Source organism: Sander vitreus, chromosome 10 (assembly GCF_031162955.1).
Source record: "Sander vitreus isolate 19-12246 chromosome 10, sanVit1, whole genome shotgun sequence".
Classification (NCBI taxonomy): Eukaryota; Metazoa; Chordata; class Actinopteri; order Perciformes; family Percidae; genus Sander; species Sander vitreus.
In genome coordinates, this window is record NC_135864.1 from 18708353 (window position 1) to 18727857 (window position 19505).

General features: G+C 38.8%; 3 protein-coding genes across 3 annotated transcripts; 1 reads left to right on the forward strand and 2 right to left on the reverse strand.

The window, feature by feature from the left end:
• The first annotated feature begins 967 nt into the window (after positions 1-967).
• Positions 968-4041, forward strand: aldob (aldolase b, fructose-bisphosphate). Its single transcript, XM_078260708.1, has 9 exons — positions 968-1076; positions 1886-1998; positions 2091-2302; positions 2413-2467; positions 2594-2754; positions 2850-2933; positions 3039-3213; positions 3312-3511; positions 3771-4041. The coding sequence occupies exons 2-9, from the start codon at positions 1887-1889 to the stop codon at positions 3864-3866; spliced, it is 1095 nt and encodes a 364-aa protein (XP_078116834.1). The 5' UTR covers positions 968-1076; position 1886; the 3' UTR covers positions 3867-4041.
• Positions 4042-5629: 1588 nt separating this feature from the next.
• On the reverse strand, positions 5630-8659 carry LOC144524445 (uncharacterized). Its single transcript, XM_078260711.1, has 7 exons — positions 8511-8659; positions 8192-8340; positions 7603-7713; positions 6957-7013; positions 6711-6857; positions 6511-6624; positions 5630-6025 (listed from the first exon to the last, which is right to left on the reverse strand). The coding sequence occupies exons 2-7, from the start codon at positions 8321-8323 to the stop codon at positions 5975-5977; spliced, it is 612 nt and encodes a 203-aa protein (XP_078116837.1). The 5' UTR covers positions 8324-8340; positions 8511-8659; the 3' UTR covers positions 5630-5974.
• A 93-nt stretch (positions 8660-8752) lies between these two features.
• Positions 8753-19341, reverse strand: tmco6 (transmembrane and coiled-coil domains 6). Its single transcript, XM_078260710.1, has 13 exons — positions 19085-19341; positions 17983-18089; positions 17790-17902; positions 17496-17679; positions 17292-17396; positions 16970-17061; positions 16743-16859; positions 16524-16638; positions 11747-11927; positions 10501-10595; positions 10179-10346; positions 9923-10054; positions 8753-9841 (listed from the first exon to the last, which is right to left on the reverse strand). The coding sequence occupies exons 1-13, from the start codon at positions 19173-19175 to the stop codon at positions 9818-9820; spliced, it is 1524 nt and encodes a 507-aa protein (XP_078116836.1). The 5' UTR covers positions 19176-19341; the 3' UTR covers positions 8753-9817.
• Positions 19342-19505: the final 164 nt, after the last annotated feature.

Here is a 19505-nt window from a genome sequence, read left to right on the forward strand (position 1 = left end):
AAAAAGTCATTAATTGTGAGTGACAGATCTATCCCAACCTATCGATTCAAATATCTGCTGAGATCACTCATGGACCGGTGAGAGCATTACAAACACCCACGGTTTTTTGGGCCATTTTCAGCAATCAATAGGAGAATTGTTTATGCATGACGTGCTTGACAAGCAATGTGACGCATGAGGCAGATACACAAGGTAGCATGAAAAGGCATGTTTTTTTTGTTGGAACAAATGGCATGTTTTTGTCCAATAATGTGCCTAAACTTGGTCCTATTGTGATGACTAAATCTGAAAGTAAAACAATTGTTGATCAGTGTTTCTCTTGGTGTAAAATGTAGACAGGGCTGATCAGAATTACATTTTTTTGAGTTTTGTTTATTCACACAGGTTTAAATCAAACAAACAGCATACACATAATGAACATGCATGTGTAGGGAGAGGGAAAAGTTATTAATTCTAAAACATAATAATATATATATATATATTATTATAAAAAACAAATTCACACTGTTATTTCATGACTTTGGAAGATTTGGAAATTAAAAGCTATAACTGTCCTGTGAATATTCCCGAATGACACAAACAGACATTATCACATGCTGTTGTAATCTAAACAAGAAACAATGAAACCTGCATTGCAACATTGCAGCTGGCCTCTCATATTACATTTCATCATGTTTTCAACGTCAAGCAAAAAACAAGGGGAGGCTGGTTGCTGTGTGATGCGTGCGTGCAGACATGCTGACTTCGATTTTGTAACTTGTTTTAGACGACACACAGTGTCCCCTTCATGTTTTCGACTCATCCGCCCAGTTTCTGATATGAGCATAAAGTCCACAAAAGAGCACTGATGCCATATAATGCAAACACCGCCCCTGTCTGTCTCACCGGGCCAATTGCGTTACCTGGGTGACACACGCCCCGCCTCATCACGAGCGCCTCCTCCACAGCACCAAATCAGCCTTTAAATACAGCTTCGTGCCTAGTTTTCGTTCTCTCAATCAGTCAAATTACCGCTGGGAGGCTGTACAGGCAGTTTGCTACTTCTGTTGCCGTTGCTGTTTGAAAAAACTCTAAAAGTAAGTCTTTCTAGTTTTTAGCTGTTGCAGACTTTTGCTGTCGCTGATTCCCACTTGTTTTCATGAAAACTAAATTGAACCATATCGCCTGGTTTCTGCGAGATTTAGTCCTTATCTTTGGGGATTCCTTATGTTTCTGAAAGTGCAGCGATGGAAGTAATGTTGCAGAACTTTACGAAGATGCACGTTTTCAATAGTCTCAACTTTTGTAGAACTGGATAAACAGGCTGTCAAGTTGGTTTCTTGAGTTGCATTGACAAATTAGTCAATAGCCTACTTACTTTTTTTGCAATATAGATTGGTGGCGACTTGATTTTGAAAGAGTTTAAATGTCGAGGTATGATCTTATAATGCTGATTGTATGTGTGTGCAAATTATGCTCGTGATTTGAATTATTAGCCTTTGTGTGTGTGTGTGTGTGTGTGTGTGTGTGTGTGTGTTTTTTTTTTAAGCGTATGTGTGTGTGGGGGGGGTCTTCTGCAGAAAGTTTTGGAAAACGTCATGCAGTCAACAACTTTGAGTGAAGTGAACTATGCACTTTAGTTACAAATCTAAAGGTAGAACCTGATCTGTTTTAAAGGCCAAAGTTCAACCATTCAAGCCAAATATTTACAGAGGTGTGTGTGTGTGTGTGTGTGTGTGTGTGTGTGTGTGTGTGTGTGTGTGTGTGTGTGTGTGTGTGTGTGTGTGTGTGTGTGTGTGTGTGTGTGTGTCCTTCTCCCTTCCCGATTTGGAACAATAGATTTAATCTTTCTCGTAGGCTACTTCATTTTGGACCAACTGCGAAATAACTGGTTTCTCTCCTCTAGGATGACTCATCAGTTCCCATCCCTCTCTCCGGAGCAGAAGAAGGAGCTCTCTGACATTGCTCAGAGGATCGTGGCTCCAGGAAAGGGAATCCTGGCTGCAGATGAATCAACAGGTGAGCCTTAAGTCTCTAATTATGATTCTATGATGAAGGGGACTGCAGAGTGTGCAACTGAAATGATTGTCATACCCTCTTCTTCTTCCAAGGAACCATGGGAAAGCGTCTCCAGAAAATCAATGTAGAAAACAACGAGGAGAACCGTCGCTACTTCCGTGACCTCCTCTTCTCCTCTGACCCCTTAATCTCCAACTGTGTGGGTGGGGTCATCTTCTTCCATGAGACGCTCTACCAGAAATCGGACAGCGGCAAGCTCTTCCCCCAAGTCATCAAGGATCAGGGCATTGTCGTCGGCATCAAGGTGAGGAGCCTTCAAGTGGAGATCGAGCCTGGTCTAATGCACACATCTTTAGCTCTTTCACACATTGACCCTTGTAAGTTAATGGGTGTGTTTTGATTTTCTTGTTCCAGGTGGACAAAGGCACAGCCGCTCTAAACGGAACAGATGGAGAGACCACCACACAAGGTGAAAATGGATTGTATAGCTATTCTAATTCAAAGCCCAGAAGTGCAAGCCTTCTTTATTGCTAAATCTTTACACGCTTCAGCTCGGCAGCGTACCAACATTCTGTGGCTTGTTGTTTTTCCATAGGTCTCGATGGCCTCTCAGAGCGCTGTGCCCAGTATAAGAAGGACGGTTGTGACTTTGCCAAATGGAGGTGTGTGCTCAAGATCTCAGATAGCTGCCCATCAGCACTCGCCATTGCAGAGAATGCCAATGTCCTTGCCAGATATGCCAGTATTTGCCAACAGGTGTGTGTGTGGCCATAGTCACTATAGAAATGACCGAATCAAAAATGTAGGCGGGAAGTCATAATTTTTAAATTGACATTTATGTTCTCCACCAGAATGGCCTGGTGCCTATTGTGGAGCCAGAGATCCTGCCTGATGGAGACCATGACCTGCTGCGCTGCCAGTACGTCACAGAAAAGGTTGGTTCATCATCTTTGGCTTTGTCAGCCAAACCACCAGCTGTAATTTCCCCATCAGATATTTTAAAGCATGTGTAGTAATGCATCTGCCTCTCCATGTTTTAGGTTCTGGCTGCTGTGTACAAGGCTCTGTCCGATCACCACGTGTACCTGGAGGGCACTCTGCTGAAGCCCAACATGGTCACTGCCGGACACTCCTGCACTAAGAAGTTCACCCCTCAGGAGGTTGGCATGGCCACCGTGACTGCTCTTAGGCGCACCGTCCCCGCTTCTGTGCCAGGTGAGTGTCATGATCCTAGCTTTCCTCTTAACAAACCAGTTTAAGAAAAGCACAGTTGGCTGAGTTTCTTAGTGGCATGCTGCTTTGTGTCTTTCCAGGCATTTGTTTCCTGTCTGGAGGCCAGAGTGAGGAGGAGGCGTCCCGCAACCTGAACGCCATCAACCAGGTGCCCCTCCATCGCCCCTGGAAGCTGACCTTCTCTTACGGCCGTGCACTCCAGGCCTCTGCTCTTGCAGCCTGGCAGGGCAAAGCTGCCAACAAGGCAGCTGCACAGAAAGCATTCTGCACCAGGGCCAAGGTTAGTCTGGGAGGGCATGACTAATACTGAATAGACACTGATACATTATACCTACTTATCAATTTGTAGTTGTGGACTGTGCACAAAACTAGCTCCTAAATTACTCTTACCTTGTATTACCTAACTTTATACTGACTGGTAAATTATTGATACTAAAAAGCTTTTTGTCTATTCAGTCCCGCACTAATGTGGCCCAGGCTGATCATTAACACTCAGATTTGACTTTGACCTAACTTTCTCCCTCTGTTGCTCTCTTCAGATCAATGGCCTGGCTGCCAAAGGAGAGTACAAGCCCTCCGGCTCAGCTGACCAGGCCTCCGTGCAGTCTCTGTACACAGCCAGCTACGTCTATTAAATACTGTGAACGTTAAAAAATAAAACCAAATGCAAATGGACCAAATATGACCAGAAATGCCTCTGCTGGATTTCCTAGACTACCAACACCAGGAGAAGACGTCCATTATAATGTTGAACTACTGTTTGTCTACTCAGTTAAAATGAGTGGAAATAAATTAAGTGACCAAAATGTTGCTGGTGTAATTGCAGATTTTGTGATTTTTAGAGACGGTCAATTTTAAATCATCAGCTATACATTGTAGACTTTCATGCATGGGAACATTGCTGTTTTCCCTAACTTGGGTGAATGGACATGGACAGTGAAAAGCTGATTAGGTCGTAACATTGTTTGTATGTTTTATCCACCACTGACTCTTATGTCTTGCACATAGAAGGGTAAGTTAAGAAATAATGCGTCACTCGAGTCAAATCATTGTCACAATGACTGAAGTGTGGCACATGGCTGTGCAGCTCATCCAAGTTTATATCAACCTTACGCCAAGCTCACAGCAAGAATTGATCCATCTTTTCAGCAATAGATGGCAGCACGCACACAAGTGATGATCACCAGAACGGGAGTCAAAATGCATTTGAATCTGTTAAGCAAACGTTTATGCAATAGAATGCACTGCAAAGGGGATATCTGTGAAATTAAAAAAAAACTAGAAAGATGCCATTGTGCTTCTGCAACAGTCATGGAGAAATACTGAAAGCATTTAAAGTCCAGTGATCTAACTAAATCTGTTGCTCCAGCTGCACCACCAAAATTCAACACAGGATAAGAACCTTAGAAGCATTTTGAAATGTTCAGGTATTTTAAAACACCAAATGTTCTGATGCTGATCAGTTTGGTAACATTAAAGTAACTTTCATCTGTAAGTCAAGGTATTAAAATATACATATTTTAATATAACTAAGATTTATATGTCCAACAGAATTAAAGGTTGGACCTTTAACTTAGTATACTGTATTGTACTGACAAAAAAAGAGAAAGATACTGATTAATTATTTGCTAACTAGGCGTTCAAAGTACTCCTGCAGACACGTCCTCAGGGCTGTCCTCTATAATTAACAATGATAATAGTGCACTGTGTGTGTGAGTGCAGTCAATGCATATGGATGTACAAATGGTAGTTTGTGTGTAATATGATTATCAATCTGAGCACAATTTTAATTCAATCATTTTATTATTTAGTTAACAAAGACAATGCATTACATTTATTGCACCACATACAGCTTAAAGCTAAAATCCAACTGTGTTTTTCACATTCACAGGCAAAAGACGGCCACAGGTTTCCCCGCAGGCTCTTCATAGCACAGTCATGTAGATAAACATGCTGAACTATATAAACATATATATGAAGTCATAAACGTTGAAAAAAATGCTGGACGGATGTCACTTCATTCTTTCAGTTCATCATCAGAAGGATATTAAAAACACAAATGTCACAAGTTGATGTGCTGTCCTGTAACCAAAACACAGAGCACACATCTGCTCATTTAAATTCACACTGTAAATATCTGCAGCTAAGTGTATACGTAGGTTCAAATGGATTAATAAAAGCTGCAAGAAGAGTTTAAAAACTATGCCCATATGTGTTCAAAACATAACGGGGATGAGTATGTTATTAACTACTATTGTTTTGTCATTGATATAATTTCCGCTGCTTGGGGACGATGACAGCGGTGTGTATGGTAGATTCACAGTGCATAGAAAAGTAACATTTATAACACAGGCATAGTAGCTGACTGTCTTCTTGTACTTACCAACTTACTTACTTACTTGCTAACTACCAAGCTATTTGGCACTCAATTAGTGTGATGAACATTGTTTTAGCAGTGCTTATCATTGCGCATTAGTTCATAATTCTCAACTCTCATCTGCGATATTATGTAAAATCAAATAAATGTGGTTCAGTAATGCATTTCTTACTGCATTTACACATAGGCTCCTTTAGAATGAAGTGTAAATGTAGGTATCTAAAAAACGCTGGGCTTTATAGGGCTACTCCCTCTAGGTGGCCCACATGTGATATACTGTACAGAATAATGTATCTTTCACACGGTCAGTTAGCTGCAGGAAAACCACTGGAAGTTATTGTAGAATAACACTTGAAAAGGTTGAGATTAGTTTGATGTTGTGTCACTCAGTGGTGCTGGTATGTGCTGGACAATAACCTGTTGAAGATACAGAGATGGTATGTGTTAGAGCACAGGACAACAAGAAGGCAATAACATGATGGCAGACACACAGCTAGTGAATAATATTATCAGATGGCACTGTTGTTGCAATCTTTATAGATGCATTACACAGAATGTATTACCATGAAGGTATTATAATCATCAGTTGCAACCATTAGCATATACTTTTTATAAAACATGTGCAACAATAAACTTTTAAAAATAATTATAGCACTACTAATAATTAGTAAACACTGTATTGTTTGTTAACAGGAAAATAACTATTAATTTACGTTTAATTAACTATCAATTTACCATTTATTTATGATGGTTATTACCATTCTTTGAACATTGTCGTCTGCAAATTAATCTGTAAATTCGTCAAAAATATCTCCCTTCATGGGGTTACATTTGAATTATGAATCTCTAATCTCAGTGGGAAAGGCCTCATTTAGATGAAGTAACAATGAAAAATGTTTTACCTGAGTGTGTGTGGATTTCAGAGCCAAACGTGCAACGGCTACCAAGAAGATGAGAAGCACAGACACACACAGAGAGGAAGTGAACAATAGACCTTCAACACCCCAAAGCTGGTCCTAAAGCAAGAGGAAGTGACAGCGAGTGTTATTCATACATGGTGAAATATGTCCATTTAGTCTAAAACATATATGCTATAACTCACCACTCTGTAAATGGCCCAAATCTCCTCCGAATAATGTCCTGCACTGTACTTAAGGTAGTCATATTCGATGAAGAGGTATATCCTGTAGCCAATTGAGACCACGATTCCCAAAAGAGAAACCACATACATAGCCAAACACACAGTCACCTGGAAAAATACATTCAACAAGATAAGTTGAGTTACTGAGAACCAAGAGAAACTGAGGGTGATTAAAGTTAAACACTAACAAAATCCCCAAATACCTACCATCTTCTTGGATGGATGTATCTCAGTGTAGATAGACAGGTTTCCACAGACAAGAAACTTAAAAAACAAACATCCAAGGAAATTATTATCATATCATTTTTTCTTTATCATTTACTTAAAGTCCACAGTCTACCTAATACAATTTAAAGATGCTTTTGGGTTGTCAAAAGTAAGTGCTACTTGAGCCTAACTTGACTTAAATAGTTTGACATTTTGGGAAATACGCTTATTTGCACCTTTTTTTTTGCCGAGAGTTAGATGAAAATTGATAAAACTCTCACGTCTGTTCGTACAAAAGCCAAAGTATGTAAACCAAGTTGCTACTCAAAGCCGAGAAATAACCCTGATGGCATAAATTGTAATTATTTACATTTCTTTTTTTTGTTTGTTTGTTTTGTAATAATCAAACACACAAGATAACATGTGTTGATAAGTGATCTTTAGAGATGCTGGTGTTGACTGTGTAACCTTCAGACTGCAGACAGCTGCTGGCTGTAACCTCATATTTTCCGTAAATACATGAGTGGTATTGATCTTCTTATGCAACATTTCCTGAAATAAGGTTTCAGAGGATTTAAGGAGCCACTCTGATACTGTAGCTTCATTGTAATTTTGAAGACAAGCGCATGTGCCAGATGTTATGTACCAGAACTCCCTGCCAGAAGGGAATGTAGATTGCACAAGAAGTCTGCACAATTTCTTTGGACAGCTGAAATCCCATCAGAAGCTCTGCACAGCCAAAGATCAGAATGACGATCTGGGAAAGAGAAGAGGAAGGATGGATGAATAAGAGTAGCATACAGAGGGCAGAACAACAGTTTGCAGCTGCTCTTGCGTGTTCAAGATCATGCCAAACTGCAGCGCATGATAAAGACAGCAGGTAAGATCACTGGGGTTGATCCTCAACGATCCTATCCATCCTCTACACCTGATCAAAAAAATCTGAACAAGGTACAGAAAATCATTTGTGCATACCACAATTAAACTGTTAAATGAGAGATAGATTTGAAAAGGTTTGTGTATTTTTTATTACGTTTGACTATTCATATTTAGATTGTATAATGTATATTTAATATTGCCAGCATTGCCCCAGGTTGTGTGTGTGTGGTTGTGTTAGTACACATCCTGTAAACCTCTGTGCTTTTTGTACAAAGTATACCTTAACCTTAATCTGTGTATACAACTAAGTTCATTTAACGGTCATTTCTGTGTCCCTGGATTGTATCATGTGTTACCCCAAGACTTCTGGGCTCTTTTTGGATGAAGCGATGCAGAGGTTTGCTGGACATCAGCAGCATGTGGTTTGGCGCCTGACTCCCATTCTTTCCTGTTGTTCTCTCTCTAGTGGTTGACTCAGTTCCCTCCATTGCCAGTGAACGTTACGCTGTTAGGTTGTGGGAGGAGAGAAGAATTAATCAGAACAGATGTATACTCTCCACTACTAAGCAGATTTAAAGTGGCAGAATTAGTTTAGATATCTGCTGCATGCAAGATGAAGATGAAAAGCAGTCTCAAAGAATGCAGGGATATGTACAAAAACATAAAGTGACCCACCTTGGTTTAGTTTTTCATCCAGAGAAGTGGTGTGAATGATAAGAGGAGGGGAATGTTGTGGGGCGAAAGAGGAAGTGTGGAAATTTGAGACTTTAGCTTTTTTTTGCCACTAAGGGGAGGGGCTGAACAATGTAAGTTCTCTCCCTGTTCCTCAATACAATGTTCACTCTATGTGGAAATCCAGGGACAGGAAGACAAAAATGTCAAATGTTAATATGAAAAGTGGTGCTTTGTCGGTAAAGAACATTTTAAAATGTTTTATTTCAAAATGGTACTAAACACAAGAGCAAACGTCTGATGTATATCTGTCTTCCTAGTGTGGCACAAAGTGGATTTTGACTATTAATGTATACATTCTGCTCTCATTGGATTCATGGTTGCACAGAGCAACAGCTGGGATTACAGTCCCAAGTGTTGTTGTTGATCTGGAGCAATGACGCTTATGCTCATTATTATTCCTTATTAATTACGTCAAACCAAAAAATTAAATTAAAACTTACATATTGCTATCCAGACAATACATAGTCTTCAATTTGTACTAAATTTGATATTTATTTATAATTTATTTTAATAATACAATGACATCATTACACTATATAATGAATACAATGACATTCATTAATGACAATGCATGATTGGCTCCAGATACATGATTCTTCCAAAACCGTAGTCATCACAAAACCAACAAAAAAGGGTGCTTTTGCATCACCCTCATTCTTGATACGTATTCTTGTATGTACAGCCCGTCATATAAACTCAATCTCTGTATAGACAGTTGGTATTCAAGTTTCGGAAGAGAGACTTTGATGAGCAAAGATACATCGGTCGTCTTCGGTCTCTCAAGTGATGGTGGCACAATATGCAAACGACAAAAACACTCTAGTTATTCAAAAAAATGTCATCTTCACATACATTAAAATACCATTGATAATTATTTGAACACTGAAGATGGTACATGTCAAAATATCAGTAAATAATCAAAAGATATTAAAAATGACTTTAAATATAACATTGTTGGACTTTTATCTAGGAAACCGTTTCGTGTCCCGTGTGAAACCAAATGTCAACGTTGACTTATTTTAACTCATGTACGTAGGTTACGTAACAAACCATAATCTTTTCCTAAACCTAACTAACTTGTTTTGTTTAACCTTACCCTGCATGCTGAAAAATGTCGCCAAAGGGGACATGACCAAGCAGCCGTGTGTGGCGAGTTCGGAGTGAGAATGAATAGAGTGTTGCCTCATAGTATACTGTAGGTGACACAATGTACTCCATAGGTGTGAATTTGATGTCTCCCTGTTGCTTCAGGAACATGGGATGTTGTCCAACTGCAACGAAACAGATCATACAAGTTAGTTTTTAAAATTCTGAATTAGTACAAATTCAACAAACTGCACCAAAGTCTTTACCGAGCAATATGTTGAGGACAGTGGGTGGTGCTCCAGGAGACGTGTTGCTCTTTGTCTAATCTCTCCTTCATTGTTGTACTGAATGGCTTCTAACAGCGAAAGCCCGCCTTGCCTCACAAACTCCTCGGCCACCTAAGGGGAAAGAATAGCTTTGGTAACTGTCACGACTACAGTAGCTTGGTAAAAGCTAATCATTTGTCTGGTTTGGCTAACCCTACTGAGCAGCATCAAAGTTTCAAAGGCTGTTCTAATTTACCTGTGGACCACTGACTATCAGCACGGACAGGACATCCATACTCAGGGTCACCATCTCTTGGTCGGCCATTTTAAGTGTGGCACAGAGTGCAGACAGCAATCCACGATGGGCCAGCTGGACACAGAACTCCTTTTTCTTGTGGGCAACATTTGCTAGAACCCTCAGGATCTGAGTTTAAGGCACAGACCAGTGAGATTAGTGTAACATTGTCGGGGCCAACATAATAAGCAAAACAAACATTGGCCATCATCGCCTGCTACAATGACAGTGGAATATTCTATGAAGTCAATGATATCAAAGTTTGGCTTTAGCTTGCACAGACCATGGTATTGATGCCTTGAGAGAAAGGGAGGAGCTGGATCAGTCCAGGGACCAAGTTGAGAGTCAGCAGAGCAGAGCAGAAAGCAGTGGAGTGAGCTGTAGCAGTGGGATGGAAAATGCATTGGAACAAACTTCATTACACACACATGAACTCCTAATAAATATATCAATTCTTAGGTCTAAATTCTCAATTCATAGTACCGAGGGAAAAGCCATAATTTCATATGTCAACAACAGATCTTCCTCTGCAAAACTAAAGTTTTCATACAACAGTAAAATTAACATAAATCTGGTACCAGATAAATATGATTTTAAAGTAGTATAAAGCATTTTAATGAGTTGTATACTTAAACAATTATTCAGTTATGTTTAATAGGTGATGCACAGGTGCTGAGGACCTGTTGCCAAAATAAAGTCGTGGGTGGCTTGTGGCTCAGGGGTAGAGTGGTCGCCCCACAACCACAAGGTTGGCGATTCAATCCCAGAATCCCAAATTGCTCCCCAGATGCTGTATGTATAGCTGTCCTAATACTGAGGATGGATAACTGCAATCATTTAATTTCACTACATTGTATATGTGACGAATAAGAATAAAGTTCATTTTTGTTGTTGTTAAAGGTCCAATGTGTAGGAATTTCTCCCGTCTAGCGTTGAGATCATATATCGCAATCAACTCTCTCGCACCATGTAGTTCAAAGTACGTATTACAGCTACGGTAGCCTTCACGCTTCAAAAAGCCGGTCTCTTGCTCTTTTCAATATCCTTTTTCTTTTTCTGGGCGAAGAAGAAGACTCCTGTTCCTGAAATTTGGATTTTGACGTCTTTCAAGATGGCGCATGAATATGGAGCGTCTACCCACAGTTCATGCAAATGTAAAATTACAAGCCAAAAGGAATACTTGGAATTGATAGTGGTGGTAAATATTCATGAAAAAGGACAAGTTTGTGAACGGGCAACACAGATTTTGATAATGAACAACTAAACACGTTACACACTGGGCCTTTAAAACAAACTCTAAACTAAATTCAACAATTATTTGGGTGATGCGTACAATGATCAAGTGTAAAGTGTCTTTTGTGTGCTTATGTCCTTAATAATGTCTGCTGGTATGAGCTGTCCCTAAACCAAGCTGGTCCCTGAGCTAAATAACCCAGAGAATACATTAAACAGAAATCCCAATATCAGTGCAGAAGTATGTGTTTGAGATTCAGCAGAGATCAGGTGTGACTCAGACAGACTGTTCAAACCTGTGAGGTTGTTGAGGACCCAGGCACTCTCTCTAGCCAACGCTGGCTGAGCCTGCAGGTAGGCCTGAAGAAGTGCACACAGAGCGACCACGATACGAATGTCAGCCACTTGAGTGTTCAGGTCTTTGACTGGACAGGAGGACAGGAGGTTTCCCACACACCTCAGCAGAGGACAGATCAACTAGAGAGGAAGGAGGACACATTGGAAATCTCCATGTCCATCACACACTTCCATTTAAAGGTTACAGATGGTGTATACTTTACACTGTGGCTGATTTTCCTGAGCATGGTTTATCTTAAATTGTTAGCTTTTGATTTTCTGCCTGTCAATATGGAAATCAATGATTCCTTTAGATATATCACAGTAATTTATCATAGTGAAAATTGTACGCATATATATATATAAATTATTTTTTGGTCAAAGTTTATCATAATGAGATAATATAGCTAGAGGCCGATACTGTTTTAAAAACACCTTTACAATCTGTGTATTGCAAGAAAAAAAACCCAATGAGTTTCATAGTTTTCATTGTCTGATAACATGGCTGGTGAATGTGATGCTTTTCAGCAGCTGACTCTGAAATCTTTGATGAGGAGGCTTCATTGAAAATAACAACAAAAACAGCATGCAACTGCTCTTTTGACAAAATAAATAAATAAATAAAAGCTTCAAATGTTGTTCACTGTGATGCGTAAGCTTTTTCAGGCGTGCTTTAAGTCTCTGCATATTGATTTTAATTCCATGCTGACATGATGTGAAACCAATGAGGTCTGAATGGTAAAAACTCAATCCAAACAATATAACAACAGGTATGCTTTAAGATGGTCAGTGATGAAAAGTACTGGTGCACATGATTTCTTTTTAGACAGTAAAACAGAACAAACAAACAAAAACAAGAGCATTAAAATCCAACAAACACAATGAAAAACAGACTGTATTTAAAGGTGCAATATGTAATACTGACAGCTAGTGTTTAAAATAGTTACTGCGGTACAAATTCAAAATACTGGAGAGTCGTCTCCCCCACCCCCTCCTCCCCAGACTCAATTTCACGGAGGTTGCCAGGCTGATACCGGAGCATCCACAACAATGTTGCTGGACGCTTGTCTCACATAGCCAGACATACTCCACAGCACAGCGGAGTAGCTAACGTTAGATGCTGGCTATATTGATAGTCATAGAAGCCTGTGCTCACACGGAGCTCTGTACCCAACTGACAGACACACGTCTCTGGTCACGCAACTGTTCTAAACATGCCGTTTTTTTTAGGTGGGTAGACTCTAACTCCGTTGATCCTATTTGTTTCTTTGCTACTTTCATGGCTGTAATAACGTTACAGCTGTAGGTTTACGTTTTTACAGGTATATCTGGCAACCCGATGTGCCAGTTTCAAGCTTTAGTTATTCAACTATATAAAAAAAAAAAAAAATATATATATATATATATTTTTTTTTTTGTATGGCTTCAAATCTTGCATTGAATCTGAAAACATGAAATGTGGAACTGAAAACAAATATAAAAGTGAAAAAATGAAACCATGTATTTCAACTAAAAAATAATTGTACCAATTTTTCTTTGTTTGAATAAAATTTAGATTAAATTCTTGAATTATTTTTGAATAAATTATTAATTTTCATTTTTCACTTTTATATTTGTTTTTCAGTTCCACCTTTCATGTTTTCAGATTCAAAACGTATTTTTTTGTATGGCTTCAAATCTTGCATTGAATCTGAAAACATGAAATGTGGAACTGAAAACAAATATAAAAGTGAAAAATGAAAATGAATAATTTATTCAAAATAATTCCATAATTTAATCTAAATTTTATTCAAACTGAAAGAAAAATTGGTACAGTTATTTTTAGTTTAAATACATGGTTTTAATTTTCAAGTTTTAGACCAAAACTTACATTTTCAATTTCAAGCTTTAGTTATTCAATATATATATAGTTGAATAACTAAAGCTTGAAATTGAAAATAATATATAATATAGCTAGAGGCCGATACTGTTTTAAAAACTCCTTTACAATATATATATATATAAAAAACAAAACATTTGGCCCTGATTTATCTCCATAATGATCATGTTAACTGGTGATATTTGCATAAAATCAGTGAATATTCAACAAGGCCCTGCCTACTTTTTAAGATCGCTGTGCTCTGCCTCCGCCCCTCGAGTGCCAGAGGTTCACATTTTCACGAAGTGTTTGCAAGTGAGACAAATTAATGGATATCACTGAAAACATCACCAGTGTATGTGTAATACATGTCCATTTAAGCATTATCCACACAAATACGACACATACTGTATGAACGGAAAAAAATAAAAACGAAACTACGCACTAGAGATCTAGCTGGGATTCGAACCTTGGACGTCATGGACAAAAAAAGTTAACAGACTAGCTTCTACGTCATCTATAACACTACACACCGCTGACATGATGTGTTGATTTCTATCTATATATTGGACTTTTAGTCTAAGTTAACACAGGTTAACATATGAGAGAAATATACGCCCATGTTAACTGGTGATATCACAATTTAACATGAGCAAATGCAAGCCTCGAAACAGTAACTGATGTACAACAAAATGACATGACCCCACTTAACACTTTATTCCGTTTTGGGGGTAAAAATGAAACACGTCAGTCATGCGCAAACGTGATCATTTGTTATTGTGGGCCATCTCATACGAAGAATGTGTAGGCCTATCTCAGCACAGTCTCTATCAACCTGTGCCAAGTCAACCGATTATAGTTGTGTTTAATTCCATTAGACCCATATTAGGGTATGTCTGTGTCGACCCAGAATCTGTCTTATGGTAGCCTATATACTATTGTTATGACCATATGGCCATTGAATGTTTTGCAGCAAGGTGCTGATCCTTGTTTTCTCTCGGGCGACTCAGTGTTATCTTAGTCTCGGTTAAGTTATGAAGTGAGTTGTAGCAAAAGTCTAGTGATTTGAAGTGAAGAACATATGAAGCTTATTTTCTCAGAGACTTTTATTTATCCCACACATACTTTGTTAGCCTACTTTGACGACACAAAATGGTCATTATGGTATATGATTACAAAACTTTGATGTACTGAGAGAGTTTGATAACATTCAGATGTTGCTGTTTCAAATTCCTAATATGAAAAAAACACAACTATAATCAGTTGACTTGGCCATATTCAATGGCCATATGGTCATAACAATAGTATATAGGCTACCATAAGACAGATTCTGGGTCGACACAGACATACCCTAATATGGGTCTAATGGAATTAAACACAACTATAATCAGTTGACTTGGCACAGGTTGATAGAGACTGTGCTGAGATAGGCCTACACATTCTTCGTATGAGATGGCCCACAATAACAATAACAAATGATCACGTTTGCGCATGACTGACGTGTTTCATTTTTACCCCCAAAACGGAATAAAGTGTTAAGTGGGGTCATGTCATTTTGTTGTACATCAGTTACTGTTTCGAGGCTTGCATTTGCCCATGTTAAATTGTGATATCACCAGTTAACATGGGCGTATATTTCTCTCATATGTTAACCTGTGTTAACTTAGACTAAAAGTCCAATATATAGATAGAAATCAACACATCATGTCAGCGGTGTGTAGTGTTATAGATGACGTAGAAACTAGTCTGTTAACTTTTTTTTGTCCATGACGTCCAAGGTTCGAATCCCAGCTAGATCTCTAGTGCGTTGTTTTGTTTTATTTTTTCCGTTCATACAGTATGTGTCGTATTTGTGTGGATAATGCTTAAACGGACATGTATTACACATACACTGGTGATGTTTTCAGTGATATCCATTAATTTGTCTCACTTGCAAACACTTCGTGAAAATGTGAACCACTGGCACTCGAGGGGCGGAGGCAGAGCAGAACGCTCTTAAAAAGTAGGCAGGGCCTTGTTGAATATTCACTGATTTTATGCAAATATCACCAGTTAACATGATCATTATGGAGCTAAATCAGGGCCAAATGTTTTGTTAATTTGAAAAAAATATATATATAGTTGAAAAACTAAAGCTTGAAATTGAAAATGTAAGTTTTGGTCTAAAACTTGAAAATTAAAACCATGTATTTAAACTAAAAATAACTGTACTAATTTTTCTTTCAGTTTGAATAAAATTTAGATTAAATTCTGGAATTATTTTGAATAAATTATTCATTTTAATTTTCAGTTCCACATTTCATGTTTTCAGATTCAATGCAAGATTTGAAGCCATACAAAAAAATACGTTTTGAATCTGAAAACATGAAAGGTGGAACTGAAAACAAATATAAAAGTGAAAAATGAAAATTAATAATTTATTCAAAATAATTCAAGAATTTAATCTAAATTTTATTCAAACAAAGAAAAATTGGTACAATTATTTTTAGTTGAAATACATGGTTTTATTTTTCAAGTTTTAGACCAAAACTTAAAATTTTCAATTTCAAGCTTTAGTTTTTCAACTATATATATTTCTTTCAAATTAACAAAACATTTGGGCCTGATTTAGCTCCATAGATCACCAACTAAACTGGAACACTGGCCAGGCTGTCAAACTGGGCAGTTGATAACAACACAGGCCAAAACACAAACAGAAATTCCGCCACGGAACGGAAATTTCAAAAAGGAGAAAATACCGGCATTAGCATTGTTGTCAGAAAAGATAGTATTTCAACTTAGCATGTTTCCTTAATATCTGATGATGCATTGGGGACATTTTGGGATTTATTACAGTAAATATATTACATATTGGACCTTTAATCCATTAATTTCCTTACCAGCTCCATTCCTTCTTCCTTGTTTCCTTCAGCCACAGCACCACCTAGTGACACTAAGAGAGAACTGCACTGTAGCAGGGCCCCATGAGCCAACAGCACTCTGTTGTCCTTCATGCTTTGGAGTGAGATAAAGGCAGAAGAGGGCCCGTTTATGAAGCAATTACATTAAACGACAACTGAGTAAATGTAACTATTGCTGACTGTTGACACTTCTCTCACCTGCATGAGATGTAGTGCAGACACCATGCACACTCAATGGCAGGTGCCAGGCCAAACTTTGGGTCCGGAGTCAGGACTGATAACAAGTGTGAAGGTAAGCTGGAGGCAAGGACCATCCTGCAGACACAGAGGATGACTGTTACACAACAGTGTATATTGTGAGCTACGCCTCACAAGAGAAAAGATCTGAGAGAACAGCAATGACGCAAATAAACTGGTGTCATTACGGGATTATTTTCTCTGCTGCATCTTTGGCTTGGAGAAGCTGAGAGAGGGTGAATCCCACAGCTTCCACCACCGCAAGGTTATGTCTCTGGTTCTGGACACACACAGAAACATCAAGAGAGACATGTTGAAATTACTACATTTAACCTTGTGTGGCACCAGTTCAGATCTATGAGAGAAAGTAGATTTTTATTCAGTTTCTTTGCAAAAACTCTACAAATGATTGAACAAAGATTTACTGACATATTAACAAGGCGCAGTGAAGATATTGGTGTGACTCAGGTATTGTACAATGATGAAGATGAATGAATCTTGTTAAATTACCTCTATACAGTTGGCCAGAGCTGGTATGATTCCCTGGGCCAGGAGCTTCTCTTTCACAGCATCACTGTCTGGGCATAAATTACCTAGGGTGTAGAGACACAGCTCCTGTGTACACACGAACATACACACATGGAAAGTCATAAATCTCCTGCATAATAATTAGGTGATGGTATTACACAACACCTGCTATGAGAGGGTACTCACAGTGAACTTGGTGCTCTGGCCAGACAGGTAGGTGAGCAGGTAGGGGGTGGCAGGCAGAAAGGCTGGTGCCACGTTGGTGTGGGGAGAATGAGACAGCTCATGAAGACACCGAACAGCCTGCAGACGGCACGTAGCATCTGAGCCGGTGAGGAGACCAACCAGAAGATGCATACTATTCTCCTGCCTACAGCGAGGAAAGATTAATACACTGACATGACACATGAGAAACAGATATACAATGTCAATAACATCATTTAAACTAATTTGATGTGGCAATAAAAGTTACCACCATACTTGATGAAGGTGAGCTGTGCTGATGGGTCGCGGAGAGCTTTACTCAAAGCTTTCACGTGGGCCTCCCTCTCCGGCCCGCTGTGTTGAAGTTTGTGGAACAAACTGACCACGTCCTGGGGAATCGAGGAGCAGATTCAGATGGGAAGTTTTACCTTACCAACCCAAACATTATCTATCAGAACATCTGTCTTACCTGTTCCCCTGAGTTAGTGTCCATGGTGACCCCTGGCTGGTCCTCATCGTCATTCAGCAGGAGTCTCTTGCTCACAAGCTGTCTGTCTCTGCGGGCTTGTCTCAGTGCTACAGCGTTTAACGTAGACAAATATTACATCACCTTCAGCAAAGATGAAACGTCATCTGAAAGTAGCCCATTATACTTAACTCTTCAGTGTAAAGATGCCCTACAAACCACCAATCTGTCAAATTCAGAGACAAAGCTGCCCTGTGGATGATGAGTTACACATTGACTATAATCATGTCACAGTAGCTGGAGGAATTGCCGATGTCATTTTAACATCATGACTAGACATCAACTTGGATTTTTGTCCTCTATTATTATATAGATATGGTGTTATCTTCTCTTTACGGCTGTTAAAGTAATGTTGGTTTGCCATACCGTTATTAAAAAGTTGCCAATTATTGGCGTACCCAAAAATGTTAGCGTTACATGACACATGATCGACATCTCTGTACTGAATGTAGTACAGTTAAGTGACCCCCACTGACAGACTCTGAACCCCCCTTCACCCTCAGTCACTACACATCCTGGACTATTGTCCTGACCATTGCACATATTACAGATCACATACTGTGAACTTTTGTATATCCCTTGATTAATATGTTGCACGCCCTGCACAAAACCGTACACTTTTTTTTACCTTTCTCAAATGGATATATTGTACATATTTGTTATAATGTCTTTAACATATTTTTTAAATGCAAGATTTCTATTCTATATTCATAATTGACTGTTGCAGTTATTGTTTATTTCCTTGTCATGTTTATTGAATGCATTAAACACACCAAAGCAAATTCCTGGCAAGTGAAAACTTACTTTGGCAAAACATCTCATTCTATTTGTACGTCACTGAATGATTTCTCTGGGTTGATAACGAGTTCATGCTTTGTGATTGACATCATTACGTTATCTAATCTAACGTTAGCTGTAGCGTGAAGGAACCTCTTTTTCATTGCGTTGACAGGTAATGCAGCATAGTTACCTTTAGCCTGATTTTGCTAACTAGTTGTAACGTTAATGTGTTGATGTGACTGCTAACACGTTATTTAACACTCACCCTTTTCGTGCTCTCGCCTCTTTAACTTCAGCTCCTCCAAACTGTCGCCTTGTCGACCAGCTTTGTGGCCAACTTTTTTTAACCTCCACATTTGGTTATTTTGAGGTCAACAACTTGCAGTTAAAACAGTTAAATGTTAGTTTAGCTAGTTGTTTATTTCATGGTGGCAAATGTTATTGCAGCCAGTATGGTAGCCACCAAACAGAATTGAAGTTCTTCTTCGGTTTCTTTAGACGGACCTTTCAGCTGCTGCAGCGCCATCTAGTAGACACACAGGGCACAAACAGGTACTTGACTAATAACTTCTATATACAGTCTATGGTAAATACAGGGCTTCTTATATACTGTCTATGGCTGCAATTAACGATTATTTTCATTGTCGATTAATTTCCTTGTCTATAAAATGTAAAAAAGGTTAAAA

Excerpts from the sequence above, each read along its gene's own strand:
- aldob (XM_078260708.1), top strand. The coding sequence starts at position 1,887 with ATGACTCATCAGTTCCCATCCCTCTCTCCGGAGCAGAAGAAGGAGCTC. Across the intron at positions 2,303-2,412 it reads GCATTGTCGTCGGCATCAAG|GTGGACAAAGGCACAGCCGC; the intron begins GTGAGGAGCCTT and ends TTCTTGTTCCAG. Across the intron at positions 2,468-2,593 it reads TGGAGAGACCACCACACAAG|GTCTCGATGGCCTCTCAGAG; the intron begins GTGAAAATGGAT and ends GTTTTTCCATAG.
- LOC144524445 (XM_078260711.1), bottom strand. The coding sequence starts at position 8,323 with ATGGAGGGAACTGAGTCAACCACTAGAGAGAGAACAACAGGAAAGAAT. Across the intron at positions 6,858-6,956 it reads TACATCCATCCAAGAAGATG|GTGACTGTGTGTTTGGCTAT; the intron begins GTAGGTATTTGG and ends GTATTTTTCCAG. Across the intron at positions 6,625-6,710 it reads TTTGGGCCATTTACAGAGTG|GACCAGCTTTGGGGTGTTGA; the intron begins GTGAGTTATAGC and ends CTCTTGCTTTAG.
- tmco6 (XM_078260710.1), bottom strand. The coding sequence starts at position 19,175 with ATGTGGAGGTTAAAAAAAGTTGGCCACAAAGCTGGTCGACAAGGCGAC. Across the intron at positions 18,090-19,084 it reads GAGGCGAGAGCACGAAAAGG|CACTGAGACAAGCCCGCAGA; the intron begins GTGAGTGTTAAA and ends TAAACGCTGTAG. Across the intron at positions 16,860-16,969 it reads GCAGCAGAGAAAATAATCCC|GATGGTCCTTGCCTCCAGCT; the intron begins GTAATGACACCA and ends CTGTGTCTGCAG.